The sequence below is a fragment of the Heterocephalus glaber genome, unplaced genomic scaffold (assembly GCF_053883595.1).
Source record: "Heterocephalus glaber isolate CG9 unplaced genomic scaffold, H.glaber_assembly_v1.0 deba00001472, whole genome shotgun sequence".
Taxonomy (NCBI): Eukaryota; Metazoa; Chordata; class Mammalia; order Rodentia; family Bathyergidae; genus Heterocephalus; species Heterocephalus glaber.
This window is the reverse complement of record NW_028258315.1, coordinates 76,414,218-76,429,859: the sequence shown is the minus strand read 5'-3', so window position 1 is coordinate 76,429,859 and position 15,642 is coordinate 76,414,218. Positions and strand designations below refer to the sequence as shown.

Sequence of the window (15,642 nt, the reverse complement as noted above, 5' to 3'; positions counted from 1 at the left end):
AAAAGAATTAAGATTTATATAAATGAATGAGGATCTATGTTAAGTGTTCAAAATACAACAGAAATAAGTGTATATACTGTGATCCTGTTTAAAAAAAAATCTACATGCATGAATCTGTATTATTACTTGAAAGCTAGTTTCAAAGTTTTAATTCCAAATAAATGAGAATACTTAGGCTAGTGAAGCAGAACTCAGTTTAAATGTGCTTCCCATATATGTGTCTTTCGTTGTTGTGCTAAGGACTAAACCCAGGTCCTCAAGTACACTAAGTACTTCCTTGACCACTCAGCTGCACCCCTAGCCCTGTTTGGATTTAATCATATGCCAGCAAATGAACTGTTTCAATACTAACCATTATCTTACATTACTTAATGAATTTTCGACACCCCATAAAAAATTGCTCCAAATTCTCTTTTAGAAGGATATCCAAATTCTTCATGGTATGCCTTGCTAGTCTATTTATACACCTTTTATAATGACTTTACTTCTATTTTATATCTATGCCAAAGAATACTATGAAATAAAACAAAGGCTAACCCAAACTGTATAGCTCTTAAAATTTAACCTCTTCTTCATGCAAGATGTTTATGTACACACATGCACAAAGAAGAAAAAAACTGCTGTACAAAAATGTTGAAAGTCAAAAGATAACTAAAGAAAAAATAGTAGAGAAAATGAAGTAATTGAATGAAATACATAAAAGCACATTTTCCCTTTTGAATTCTGCTTTAAAATAATGTCTTAAATTAGAAATCTAAATTATGCAGAAATTAAATAATTCTGAAATGCAATTAATTTCATTACATAACACTAAACCACTGTGGTATATGTAGTAAAAAATAAATAAATAAATAAGGGCCAGGGATTTAGCTCAGTGGTTCCGCTGCCTGCCTCACAAGCAAAAGGTCCTGAGTTCGATCCCCAGTACCAAAAAAAAAAGAATGAGTTTATGGGAAGAAATTCAATAAAGTTAAAGTATTACAGTGAAAATTTAAAAAAGATCTGCAATTTCTCACAAAATGTTTGCTGATTACAAATTTTAAATACATGTAAAATTCAGGGAAAGAAAAGACTCAATAACTTTTCATCAGTGACTTATAAACAACAAAAAATAAACTATGAAAATATACATCATATCTCCATCCTTTTCTCCTTAGAAGAGCTAACAATTTTTGTTGTATGTCAAAATAATTTTCCAGCTGAGAGTTAAAATGAGGTGGAGATAAATTTTTAAAAAGAACCTGATATCTGATCGCCATTAAGTACCAAATAAGTTTAGTTACAATTCTATCTCTCTGTCATCCTTTCATATATATGTTTATCTTTAAAACATAACCATAGTGAAATCTAAGTAGCTAAACAACTGGTATATATTCTATAATACCAAAAGTATATAATTTATTAAACCATGTCATAAATGGAAAATCCAAAGGACAATTATAAAAAATAAATTTAACTCATAACATACACAGAATAACACTAATAGCCCTTAGTCTTAACTCTTGAAGAAGGAAAGATAGAGTGACTATATTCTAGCCACTTAAATCGCATCAACAGCATCAAAGAAAAATAGTATCCAACAGCTCCTAAAAGAAGTATTTTGGGGGGAAAACTTATAAAATGATGAAGAAAGGCAAAACTGAAGTCTGAAGCAACAGGGAAACAATAATGTACTAACCATATTCATTATACCTTTGAGAACTATTCATACATTAGGGATTACTTAAAGAAAAAATAACTTTAAAAAATTTAAATTTGAATATACTTACGGATCAATAGAAATCTTAATACAGGTCATATTCTTATCCCTCTGCTTATTGTCAGCAGCGTTAACTGCAAAATTAGATATCTCAATGAGTAATATACAGTTATATAGACAAATTATGGACACAACTGTACTGCACTAACATAAACATCTACATACAGTAATAGTTAATGCAAATATCTTCTAATTTCTAAAAATTCTTACTTTCTAAATAAAACTGTTAACTTTTAATCATACCAAATTATTGCCATGTTTTCCACCACAAAAAGGGGGGGGGGTGTTTTAGTGGCATATAAAAACAAATAAGGGGTGGGGCTATAACTCAGTGGTAGAGTGCTTACCTGAGTTCAACCCCAGCATCAAAAAACACAAACAACAGAACTAAATCCCTTAATTGAAGTCTGATGTAAAAAATTTGGTTTAATTATATTTTAACTTGATAACAAATACTTTCCCTCAATCTCCTTCCATATACTAGTGATTTTATATGTGGATTCGACTGAAACCAACCAGTTATTTTTTTTTCCTTAAACTCTTTTATTGGTACATTTTAAGTATACAATACATTTGCATTTAGCATTGGGTGCTTGTACCTGTACATGATGTATCCTGGTTTTCATTTTTTTTCATTACCTGTGCACCCCTCATCCCCTCCACCCTTCCCTATTTACATTTACTTCAGTTCCAGTTTTTTCTCTTTCCTCATAATTTTTCCTTTCCCTTCTTTCCTTTCCCCTTCCCCTCCCTCCACCCCTACACCTTTGTACCTTTTCGTATTTCAAAGTATCAATTATTCATTATTAATCATTTTAATGCTTATTTACACTTTAAGTTTCTCACACTAGAGAAACTTTTGTATTTACACATCTGTGTCCTATTTATTTCACTTAAGAGTATGGCCTCAATGAGCATCCATTTAGCTATAAATGACTCTATATTTCTCCTTCTTTATGGCTGAGTAGTACTACTCTATTTTATTGAAAAAAAACACACCTTCTTTATCCAGTTTCCAGTTGATGGGCACTTGGGCTGTTTCCAAGCTTTAGCTATTACAAACTGTGCCGCTATGAACATGGGTGCACATGTATCTCGGTGGTATGATTCTTTTAATTCTTTTGGGAAAATACCCAGCAGGGAAATACCTGGGTCAAATGGGACCTCCAGTCCTTGTTCTTTGAGGTATCCCCATACTGATTTCCATAGTGGTTTCACGAGTATGCACGCCCACCAACAATGGAGAAGGGTTCCTTTCTCTTCACACCCCTGCCCGCATTTGTTATTCGTTGATTTCTTGACAGCAGCCACTCTTTCTGGGGTGAGGTGGAATCTCAGTTGTTGTTTTCATCTGCATCTCTTGAATGACCAGTGACATTGAACATTTTTTCATATGTTTATTTGCTGCTGTTACTTCTCTGTTTGAGAAATGTCTGTTCATTTCAGATGCCCATTTTTAAATTGGGTCTTTGAATTTGGGGGGGGTCTGATTTTTTTCAGTTCTTTATATATTCTAGATAGTAGTCCTTTGTCTGAGGTACAGCTGCTAAAAAACTTTCTCACATTGTAGGTTGTCTCTTAGCTCTGTTGGTTTCTCTTGCAGTGCAGAAGCTTTTTAATAAGATGAGATCCCAGTTGTTGATTTTTTCTCCTAGTTCCCATGCTGCTGAAGTTTTGTTCATAAAGTCTTTTTGCTTTGCCAATACCTTCGAGAGTTCTACCTAACTTATTTTTTTTAATTCTTTTATTGGTACACTGTAGGTATACAACACAATTACATTTCTCATTGGGAATTGTACCTTTACATAATACATCTTGGTTCTTATTTTTTCCCCATTCCTAGCCCTCCCTTCACCCCCTCCACCCTTCCCTATTGACAAAGACTTTATTTCTATTTTTTCCATTTCTCACCATTTTTCATTTCCCTTCTTTCCTTTCCCCTGCCCCTCCCACTTCCCCTACACCTTTGGACCTTTTCATCCTATTTTGCATTATCAATTATTCATTCTAATCATTGGTACATTTTAGGTATACAATATAATGACATTCATCATTGGAAATTTGCACCTTTACATAGTCTCTCTTGGTTCTTATTTTTCACCCTTGCCCAGCCCTCCCTTCAACCCCTCCATTCCTCCCTATTTACAAAGATTTTCTTCCTATTTTTCCATTTTCTCATATTAATCCCATTCCCTTCTATCCTTTCCCCTAGCCCTCCCACTTCCTTCCCCTTTGCCCCTTTTCTTCCTATTTCACATTACCTATTATACATTTAGTCCATATTTACACTTTCAGTTTCTCACACCAGAGAAACTGTTCTGTATTTATACATGTATGTCCTATTTATTTCACTTAAGAGTATCGCCTCAATCTGCATCCACTTAGCTAGAAATGTCTCCAATTTCTCATTTTTTATGGCTGAGTAGTACTCCATTTTATAAAAAAAAACAAAATTTTCTTTATCCAGTCTCCAGTTGATGGGCATTTGGGCTGTTTCCAAGTTTTAGCTATCACAAACTGTGCTGCTATGAACATGGGTGCACATATATCACTGTGGTATGATTCTTTTAACTCTTTGGGGAAGATCCCCAGCAGTGGAATAGCAGGGTCAAATGGGACTTCCAGTCCTAGTTCTTTGAGGTATCTCCATACTGATTTCCACATTGCTTCCACCAGTCTACACTCCCACCAGCAGTGGAGCAGGGTTCCTCTTTCCCCACAGCCCCGCCAGCATTTGTTATTGGTTGATTTCGTGATAGCAGCCATTCTTTCTGGGGTGAGGTGGAATCTCAGCATTGTTTTCATTTGCATCTCTTGAATGACCAGTGATGTTGAACATTTTTTCATGTATTTATTTGTTATTTCTACTTCTTTCTCTGAGAAATGTCTGTTCATTTCAGATGCCCATTTTCAGATTGGGTCTTTAAATTTGGGAGGTCTGATCTTTTTAAGTTCTTTATAGATTCGAGATAGTAGACCTTTGTCTGAGGAAGAGCAGGTGAAGATTTTTTCCCACATTGTGGGTTGTCTCTTCACACTGCTGGTGGTTTCTCTTGCTGTGCAGAAGCCTTTTAATAAGAAGAGATCCCACTTGTTGATTGTTTGTGCTAGTTCACGGGCAACTGAGGTTTTGTTCATAAAATCTTTTCCTACACCAATGTCTTCAAGGGTTCAACCTAACCTCTCTGTTCCAACTGGTTCAGAGTTTCTATTTTAATATTTAGATCTTTAATCCATTTTGATTTTAGTTTAGTGCATGGTGAGAGATACAGGTCTAGTTTTAATCTTTGGCAAGTTGAAACCCAATTTTTCCAGCACCACTTATTACAGAGGCTATCTTTCCTCCAGTGAGGGTGTTTGGCTCCTTTATCGAAGATGAGATGGCTGAGTGTGTCTGGCATTGTTTCTGCATCTTCTAATCTGTTCCACTGGTCCTCAAGTCTGTTTGTTTGCCAGTATCATTCTGTTTTTATCACAGTAGCTTTGTAGTAGAGTTTCAGGTTGGGGATTGTGATACCCCCTGCCATGTCTCTGTTACCTAGAATTGCTTTTGCTATTCTGGGTCTCTTCTTGTTCCAAATGAATTTTTGGATTGTTTTCTCAAGGTCCATGAAGTATGCTGCTGGGATCTCAATTGGAATTGCATTAAATCTGTATAGCAGTTTTGGAAGTATGGCCATTTTCATATATTGATCCTTCCTACCCAGGAGCAAGTGATGTCTGTCCATTTTCCGATATCACCTTCAATCTCTCTTTTCAGAGTGCCATAGTTTTCAGAGAAGAGGTCTTTGATTTCTTTCGTTAGGATGATTCCTAGGTATTTCAGTTTTTTGGATGCTATTGTGAAAGGAATTATTTGCCCTATTTCTCTCAGTGAGTCTGTCCTTTGTGTAGAGGAAAGTTATTGATTTTTGTGTGTTGACCTTGTAACCAGCTACTTGACTGAATTTGGTTATTAAGTCTAGAAGACTTTTGGTGGAGTTCTTGGGGTCTTCTATAGAGAGTATCATGTCATCTGCAAATAATGACAATTTGACTTCTTCATTACCTATCTTTATTCCTTTTATTTCTTTCTCTTGTCTAATTGCCATGGCTAATGTTTCCAGAACTATATTGAACAAGAGTGGTGATAGTGGACATCCTTGTCTTGTTCCTGATTTGAGTGTGAAGGATTTCAGTTTTTGACCATTTAGTATGATATTGGCTGTTGGTTTTTCATAGATGGCTTCTATCAGTTTGAGGTAGAGACCATCTATTCCAATTTTTTGTAGGGTTTTTATCATAAATGCATGTTGGATTTTGTCAAATGCTTTTTCTGCATCTATGGAGATAATCATATGGTTTTTGTCCTTGGCTCTATTGATAATAATGTATTACCTTGATTGATTTGCATATATTGAACCATTCCTGCATCCCTGGGATGAATCCCACTTGATCAGGGTGTATGATCTTCTTGATGATCTTCTGCATTCTGTTTGCCAGTATCTTGTTACGGATTTTTGCATCTATGTTCATTAGTGAGATTGGCCTATAGTTCTCTTTTTCGTTGGGTCTTTCTCTGGTTTGGGGATCAAGGTGATGCTTGCTTCCAGGAATGAATTTGGGAGTATTGCTTCCCTTTCAATTTCATTGAAGAGTTTAAACAGTAGTGGCAGCAGTTCCTCTCTAAATGTCTTGTAGAATTCAGCAGTGAAGCCATCAGGGCCTGGGCTTTTCTTAGTTGTTAAGTTTTTAATCACATTTTCAATTTCATTGGTTGATATTGGGTTGTTCTGAATTTTTAGGTCTTTTTCGTTCAACTTTGGTAATTCATATGTATCTAGGAATCTGTCCATTTCTTCTGTGTTGTCCATCTTATTGGCATATAGGTTCTGGAAGTAGGTATTGATGATCCTCTGGATTTCTGCTGGGTCTGTTGTCATTTCACCCTTTTCATTCCTAATTGCATGGATTTGGGCCTTTTCTTTCCTTTTTCTGACAAGGTTGGCTAAGGGTTTGTCAATTTTGTTGATTCTTTCAAAGAACTAACTCTTGACTTCATTGGTTTTTTGTATTGTTCTCTTAGTCTCCATTGCATTGATTTCTCCTCTGATCTTTATAATTTCCTCCCTTGTATGAGCTCTGGGGTTGTCCTGTTCTTTTTCTAGAAGCTGGAGGTTCAGCATCAGGTTGTTTAATTGGGTTCGTTCTTTTTTCCTAATATGCGTATTCACTGCTATGAATTTCCCTCGTAAGACTGCTTTCATTGTGTCCCATAGATTCCGATATGTTGTATTGTCATTGTCATTTAATTGAAGGAACTGTCTGATTTCTTCTTTCATTTCCTCTGTGACCCATTGGTTATTCAGAAGTGTGTTGTTCAATTTCCACGTGTTTATGAAATTTTTCGAGTTTCTTTTGGTATGGATCTCCAATTTCATCGCACTATGGTCTGATAATATACAGGGGATAACTTCAATTCCTTTGCACTTACTTACACATATTCTATGTGTGAGTATGTGGTCTATTTTGGAGAATGACCCATGTGCAGCTGAGAAGAATGTGTATGCTGATTTTGTGGGGTGGAAGACTCTGTAAACATGTTAAGTTCATTTGTTCAAGAGTTTGGTTGAGTTCTAGTATTTCATTACTTATTTTTAGTCTAGTTGATCTATCTATTTGTGACAGCGTGGTGTTGAGGTCCCCCACTCCAATTGTATTAGTGCATATATGACTTTTCATGTCCATTAGTATTTGTTTTATATAGTTGGGTGCACTAGTGTTTGGTGCATAGATATTTATGATTGTCATCTCTTCCTCTTGGATTCTTCCCTTTACAAGGATGTAGTGTCCTTCTTCATCTCTCTTCATCAGTGTTGGTTCGAAATCTACTTGCTCTGCCAAGAGGATAGCTACTCCTGCTTTTTGGGGGGTTCCCATTGCATGGAGTATTGTTTTCCACCCTTTAACTTTCAGTCTGTGAGTTTCCTTTTGAATGAAGTGTGTTTCTTGTATGCAGCTTATTGTTGGATTTTGCTTCTTGACCTATTCTGCCAATTTCTTTTGATTGGTGAATTGAGACTATTAACATTGATGGTTATAACTGAAATGTACTGACTTGTCATTGCCATGACTTTTTCTTTTTGTTGGGTTCTCCCCCTTTACATTTAGTTTCTTGTCATGCCAGATGGGTTCATTTTGCTTTGCTTCCTGGGGTTGTGATCCTCAATGTCTGTTCCTAGGATATTGTGTAATATTCTTTGGAGTGCTGGTTTGGTATTCACGAAGTTCCTAAGGTGCTCTTTGTCATGAAAGTATCTTATTTCTCCATCCATTTTGAAAGATAGTTTTGCAGGGTACATCAATCTGGGTTGGAGGGTGTTTTCTTTTAGGGCTTGGAATATGTCACTCCAAGCTCTTCTTGCCTTGATGGTTTGGGTTGAAAATTCTGCTGTGATTCTGATGGGCTTTCCTTTGTATGTGATTTGTTTCTTTTCTCTGACTCCTTGGAGAACTTCGTTCTTCTGTTGTGTTTCTGGAATCTTAACAATTATATGCCTATGTGTAGAATTTTTTTTATCAAGGCTATTTGGAGTCCTATATGCCTCACTTATCTGTATGTCAAGCTCTTTTCTCCTGCTTGGGAAGTTTCCTGCCATTACTTCTGTGAAGAGATTTTTTATGTCATCTCCACTCTCTCCTGTTTCTTCATTGAGCCCAATCAGTCCTATGTTCTTCTTTGCATGACCTAGCAGCTGCTGGATTGATTTCTCATGTTCCCTTATAATTTTGAAGCAAGTTTTCTTTTCCTGGTCACTAATTGCTATCTTATCTTCTATATCTGAAATTCTGTCCTCACATTGGCTCATTCTGCTGTGTAGACATTCAATGGACTTTTTCATGTCCTGGAAATCTATTTGCATCTGTTTTATGGATTCCATTTGTTTCTTATGTTGGGATTTCATCATGTTCCTGAGCTTCTCTCTAGATTTATTAATCATGTCTTGCACTAAGGGCACAATTTCTCCTGTTATCTGAGAAATTATTTCTGATTTCATTTTTTCCAGATCCCCTTTTGTTGCCAGTTCAGTGGGTCCAGGTGGTTGAGTATCAGAGTGTTCCATCTCATTTCCCTTTGGGGTTGCTGTAGGTGATCTGGGAGTCTGGTTTTGAGACTTATTTATGTGTTTGCTCATTTCGACTTGGGTGGGGGGCTGTTAGCGCTTGCACAGATTACCTCCTCTGAGCTGGGTGAGGTGGAACAGGGGCCGGGAGCAGCGGGAGGGATGGTGACCCAAAAGCCCTTTCCTGTGGGCTGGGAGCAGCGGGAGGGATGGTGGCCAGGAAGCCCCTTCCTCTGGACCAGGAGCAGTGGGATGGCAGCTTAGAAGCCCCTACCTCTGGGCCAGGAGCAGCAGGAGGGATGGTGGCCTGGAAGGCCCTTCCTCTGGGCCAGGAGCAGCGGGACAGAAAGTGGCCCAAAAGCCCTTTCCTCTGGGCTGGGAGCAGCGGGAGGGATGGTGACCGGGAAGCCTCTTCCTCTGGACCAGGAGCAGTGGGATGGCGGCTCAGAAGCCCCTACCTCCAGGCTGGGAGCAGCAGGACTCAGTACCTTGGTCTGGTGGTCTGGTGTCCTCTGTGTCTTTGTAGTGTGGAACCAGGTGTCTGCCTGTCTGCAGCGGGGTCATTCGGCATCTTCTGCATGACTTGGGACCTCGGTAGGCCATGGGCAGACCTGCCGGTCTGCAGCCGGGTGATTTGACATCTTCCGCATGACTCGGGATCTCGGTAGGGCATGCACAGACCTGCCTGTCTGCAGCGGGCTGATTCAGCATGTTCCGTGCGACTGGGGACCTCGGTAGGGCGTGGGCAGACCTGCAGTTCTGCAGTAGTGTCCAAGTCAGAACTGCAATCTTAAGTGTAACACTGCCAATTCTGCAGTAGGATTAGTGCCTGGTACAGGGCTGATCTTGTCCTCTGGATGTGGAGGCTTGAGCCAGTCCTACCTAACTTATCTTCCAACAAGTTTAGTGTTTCTGTCTTAATATTTAGATCTTTAATCCACTTCGATCTTAGTTTAGTACATGGTGATAAGTATGGGTCTAGTTTTAATCTCTGGCAGGTTGAAATCCAGTTTTTCCACCACCATTTATTAAATAGGCTATCTTTTCTCCAATGAGGGTGGTTGGCTCCTTTGTCAAAGATGAGGTGGCTGAGTATATCTGAAGTTCTTTCTTCTTCTAATCTATTCCATGGATCCTCAGGTCTGTTTCTTGGCCAGTACCATGCTGTTCTTATCACAGTAGCTTTGTAGTATAGCTTCAAGTTGGGTATTGTGATACCCCCAGCCATGTCTCTGTTGCCTAGAATTGCTTTTGCTATTCTAGGTCTCTTCCCAACCAGTTATTTTTGAATTAAAGTCTTTAACACTATTAGGAATCAAAATGCTAAATCATATGCACTAAAGTTGATGATAAAAATATTTCTGCTTTCATTTACTATTGCCTCAAGAAAACCTGAATATTGGGGCTGGGGTTTTAGGTCAGTGGTTCCACCACCTGCCTTGCAAGCATAAGGTCCTGAGTTTGATCCCCGGTACCAAAAAAAAAAAAGAAAACCTGAACATAAACTAGCTGTCAAGTTGAATTTCAACCACAGAAGGAATATGTTCCTGACAAACACTGTGTTATAAACCTAAAGTAGATAAATTTGGGAGGCAAGTGTGAAAGAACAAAATGTAACCAGTTTTATTCTTTTTCTCAGGGACCAAAAGGAAGAAGCTCAGATCCATACAACCCCAGAGTCTAAGGAACCTCAGGGTTCAATAATGAGGTGGCACAACAGAATAAAGTCCAGTATTAAAGATATTTCCAAAGTACAAACTTTCCCTAGGAACCACTTCCTAGGAGTCTATCTGGCATTAACACCTCACTGTAGTTTAATTATATGACTTGGAAAGGACAAATATCATTTAGAACAATGGTTCCTAAAACGCCCAACAAAAATACCTGAATTGTGGTGAAAAACACAAATTTACATTTCTCACATCCAATTCACAGAATCTGCCAGGATCAGGCCATCATCCCTCCTCTCAAGTAACCATGGCACAAGCAAACCCCAGATGACTACACATACAAGAATACATACCAACTTACAGCTACAGATAAAAGACATTTATTTCACAGAAAAATAAACTGAAACACAAGGACACGAAGCAAAGAGATATGAAAACATTACAGCCAGCATTGTAAATTTTCTGAAGAATATTTCAGCATAAAAGCTAGAGATATACCTTTAAAATTTATACTGTAAGTCTAGGTTTATAGACATTAAAATGACATTAATAGAAACATATGTATCACATCCTAAGCAAGTACTTACCCAAAATTTCATCAAAGATCTTGTATAAACCTGGAACAAAAGTAACCTCTCTGCAATTCATTCCTACATCTTCATCATATACCCACATCAACTGTATTGAGAGAAAAATTCAAAAAGACTTTTTACTCATAAATGCTTCAATTTTACTCTGTGCAGTTAGACTTCCAAAGTAGAATATATACAACTTCAGCTATAATGAATTTTACCATTCATATTGGATTTAAATAATTTCAGAAATGAGAAGTTGTTCATTTTGTATCTAGCCCATATTCTTATTCATATACAAAGCTAGCTTTAACACAAGGCACAGCAAGGGCTAGGGACGTGGCTCAGTGGTAGAGTTCATGCATAGCATACAGGAGGCTCTGGGTTTAATCCTCAACACCAAAAAATAACAACAATGAAACAGAAAAACCTATGGTTTCAGTTTCTCTGCCAGTTCCAAAAAAAGTAGAGATTGGTGATCCAAACTAACCATTCCTACAAAAGATGAGGACACAAAATCAAGTTCCTAAGATTTCCTTATCTTTTTTCAATAAAGCACACCAAAAGTCATTGGAAACTGCCTAGATAAAATAGAAAAATATAAAAATGTCTTTTGTTTACACTTTTACTTCATGCTTTATATTTTCCTTTAATATAAGTAACAAAGTAAAATAATATAAATAAAGTATGACTTTGGACTCAGAAACCTAACTTCAAATCTCAGAGGAGCTTGCTAGTTGAGAGATCTGGTAAGTTAAATAAACTGAAGCTTCCCCTTTCTCAGCAAAAGACAAAAAACAAACAAACAAAAAAGAGATAACAGTATTTGCTTCCCAAAATTATTAAGAGTCAAACTATATATATATATATATATATATATATATATACACACACACACATACACATACATACATACATATATATACATACATATAGATATGATAAATCAATAGTAAGCATCAATTATGAGTGAATATTATAAACCTTAGGAGGTACTACCATTAAAGTGACCCACAGCAGGAGCCCTAGAAATGTCCAGATGGTACCATTTTACTCCAGACTTCTTTCTTCTGATAGTTTTTACCTTCAGAATAAAATGAAGACATTTCTACTTCTCCCAGATTTCTCTCCCTTCTTTACTCTTGATCCCAGAGACATGAAACTATGAACTTGCAAAGCATATTATCACAAAAATTTTATCAATATTTTTAAGAGTAAATATGAACACACATCTCCTAATTTCAATAATTACCTGTGTTAGGGGCTCCACTGATCCAATATATGTATCAGGACGAAGCAGAATGTGTTCAAGTTGTGTCTTCTTCTGATACACTCTCTCAACAGACAACTTCTTTGAAGAATCATTTTTGTTTGCAGCTTCTAACTCTTCTTTTTTTGCAGCATTGTTCTGATCAAAAAGAGTCTAAAATTAACCAAAAAATTCAATTTAAATAACCTACCATGGGATAAACTAAACTGTGTATGGACACATGAGTTCTTTTTATGGGAGAAAAAGTATCTTTAGACTCACTGATATTTAAGTCCTAAAGAACAAGGGTCTGTCTGACAGTCTAGATCTTTTTATAATATGAAGCTGTAATTCTAAGTCCAAAATGTGAATAGTTATCAGAATCACTAGAACAGCTTTCATGTATTCAATCCAGAATACAAGTAGTTCCCAATGTTGTATTAATATATCAAGTTAATTTTGTGTTCCTCAACACTTCCCAATGAATGCATGTTCTGATCAGGCTTTAGAATCTCAATGACTCAATGCAGGGTCCCAAAAGCTTCCAGATGGTAGTTTCCCTGTCATTAACATTCCCACTGGCTTGACCCACTGGTGATATATGCACGACTGTCCCATTGAGTCCCACGTGATGGGACTTTCCCATGATGCCGGATGGACAGTCAGTCATACATGTATCACCCAAGCTGTTCAGAGCCACCCAGCAGCAAGACACATGAATTACAGTTCCATCTGAATGTGTTAAGCTACTGAAGACAGTAAGGATATGCAAAAATAACTTACACAAAATGTTAACCTGTGAGTTAACTACCACTGAAATCTTCAAATTCCACACATTTGTGGGTTATGCCAATATCAGTTCTGAAGGCATCATACAACCGTATTTTCTCTGCCAGTTCCAAGGAACTGAAGGTTGGTGATCCCAAAGCTAACCATTCCTACAGCATATGAGGACCCCAGATCAAATTCCCAAGTCTAAATATTTCCTTGTCTTTTTTTTTTTTTTGGTACTGGTGATCAAACTCAGGACCTTGTGCTTGCAAGGCAGGTGCCGGAACCATTGAGCTAAATCCCCGGCTCCTCCTTGTCTTTTTTTTTTTTTTTTTGGTACTGGGGATTGAACTCAGGTTCTTGCGCTTGCGCAGCAGGCGGTGAAACCACTGAGCTAAATCCCCGGCCCCTCTCCTTGTCTTTTTAATAGCATCAGAGAACATTCTCCTTTTGGAATTCCCTAATGCTGATAAATATGAGATCCCACTGAAAAGATGGGTATTATGATGGCCCATTTTTCGGAGTCAACAAATAACTAAGTAGACAAACAGAATAGAGATCTTCCCTAGGCATTCAAACTTTAACAGAAATAAAAGACAAACAGTAAAAAATTTTGTGCATCTAAATAAGAAGTACACAACTAAAATTCAGATCCTAAACATATCAACTTTAAAGTTTTTCGGGAATGTCATTACATGTTTAAAAATCAAAATGTATAACCTTCAAATATTCTAAGCCAAAGAATAGTAACATGCAAATCCTAAGGAAATTCAAACATTAATTATAATTTCCCAATGCCAGAAATTTTGAATAAAAGTAGAGACTTAATGATGTTTCAAAATAAAGAGTATTGCAAATAGTTTTACTAGGTGTTACATTTCCTATTTATTCTTTCATTTATATGTTTACCAATTAATATTGTTGAGTCAATTAAAAATAGCTTTGAACAAAAGACAGTACTTGTTTAATAAGGTTTTCATATTTTATTTTTGCCAAGAGTTAGATAACGAACTAGTTAACTAGAGGTATAAATTCTATTTGTAACACACATAATACCAAACAGTCTCCAAATTTTTAATCATTTCTTGCTTTTAATTAAATAGCTGATTAATTTGTAGAAACAAATTTAACATAATAGATATATAACTAAAAGCTTTCTTACCCAGGCATCTCTTTCAAAACAAATTCCATTTCAATTCAAAGCAAATATTTTCAGTACTAACCAGAGACATATGTCTACCTAATTTGGACTCCTGCTTTTGGCATGGGGATGGAAACAGAATAAAGCCCTCATTCGTTTTGCAACAATTTGCCACTTTTCCCACTTCCTCCACACAAAGAATTGCCACTTTTTCCTCCCTACATGTGTTCCTAAATGCCTGTATGAGAAAAGAAATTTTCTGGTGGGCTTGAACCTACCAGATCAATATCAAACTCAAAAAAGTCATTCCTAAGAGGATGTATCAAAAATAGAAACTATGTGCATAATGTCAGCAAGATGGCCAAATAGAAAACCCGGACTTTTCTTATCCAATTAAAGAAAAAAAATTGTACTATATCTGAATTAAATATTGTGAGAGATCTAGTAACCATTTATTTAAGAGGTCCTACACCTCTGATAAACACAAAATCACATTAAAGAAGGAGGTAGCTCCAGTGAAAGCAGAAGTACTACCCAAAAGACTAGTTACTTTCTTGCCCAAATGTAGCACTGATAGGAAGAGGGTACTAGACTGGGAATCACCAAAACAAGGACAATCAATATAATTTGGTCTAGCACCCAGAATCTGCAGTACCAGATATAGACACTAGATGGAGCTCCGGTTCCATGGCTTATGACCGGGCGTGCAACAGGACAAAATATGGCAAACACCAAGCAATGCTCCCGAATAGATACCAGGCAAATCTTTTGGATTAAGAAGTTTGATGCACAAGCCCAGAGAGGACACATACCCAGACAAAGTTTGAGGTCTCTGGATTCTCTAGATAGACTAACCAGATGAAGAAAGTCTTTCCAAGATGAATGCAGAGAGCAAAACTTGGCAAGGTAGTTGAGCTTTTAAACACCAAGGTCCCGACAGAAAGTAACAAGACACAAGGAAATGACTACCTTTCCAAAGAAACAAGTTAAATCTTCAAAAAACTGACCCTGAAGATATATGAATTACCAGGCAAAGATTCCAAAATAACTGTCATAAAGATGCTCAACATGTTAAACAGATTAAAAAATCAGTAACAATATAAACAAATTGAGAAAAACTTATTTTTTTAAACTACAAAGAACCAAACATTATTTCTGAAACTAAAGAATACAATAACTGAATTGAAAATAGGACTCAACAGTAGGAATGACCTGGCAAAAGAAAAAAAAAGCAGAAAATGTGAAGTAGGAATTTCAAAAGCAGAGGAGAAAAACAAAAGGAAAATGAAGGAAGAAAGTCTAAAGGACTTATGGGCCACCAAACAACACACAAATCACGGAAGCCTAAAAGAAAGAAAATAGTAAAGAGCCTATTTG

General features: G+C 36.9%; 1 protein-coding gene across 2 annotated transcripts in view; it reads right to left on the bottom strand.

Annotated features, from left to right (window-relative positions):
- Top2b (DNA topoisomerase II beta) overlaps nt 1-15,642 on the bottom strand; it is an 85,730-nt gene that overhangs the window by 50,623 nt on the left and 19,465 nt on the right. Inside the window, exons 2-4 of one of the 2 annotated variants that reach the window (XM_087181440.1) lie at nt 12,357-12,527; nt 11,120-11,210; nt 1,770-1,833 (exon numbers count right to left, since the gene is read on the bottom strand). In XM_087181440.1, the coding sequence (XP_087037566.1) occupies nt 1,770-1,833; nt 11,120-11,210; nt 12,357-12,527 (326 nt within the window). The remainder of the gene's footprint in view (nt 1-1,769; nt 1,834-11,119; nt 11,211-12,356; nt 12,528-15,642) is intronic. The other variant, XM_087181441.1, reaches the window with a different exon arrangement.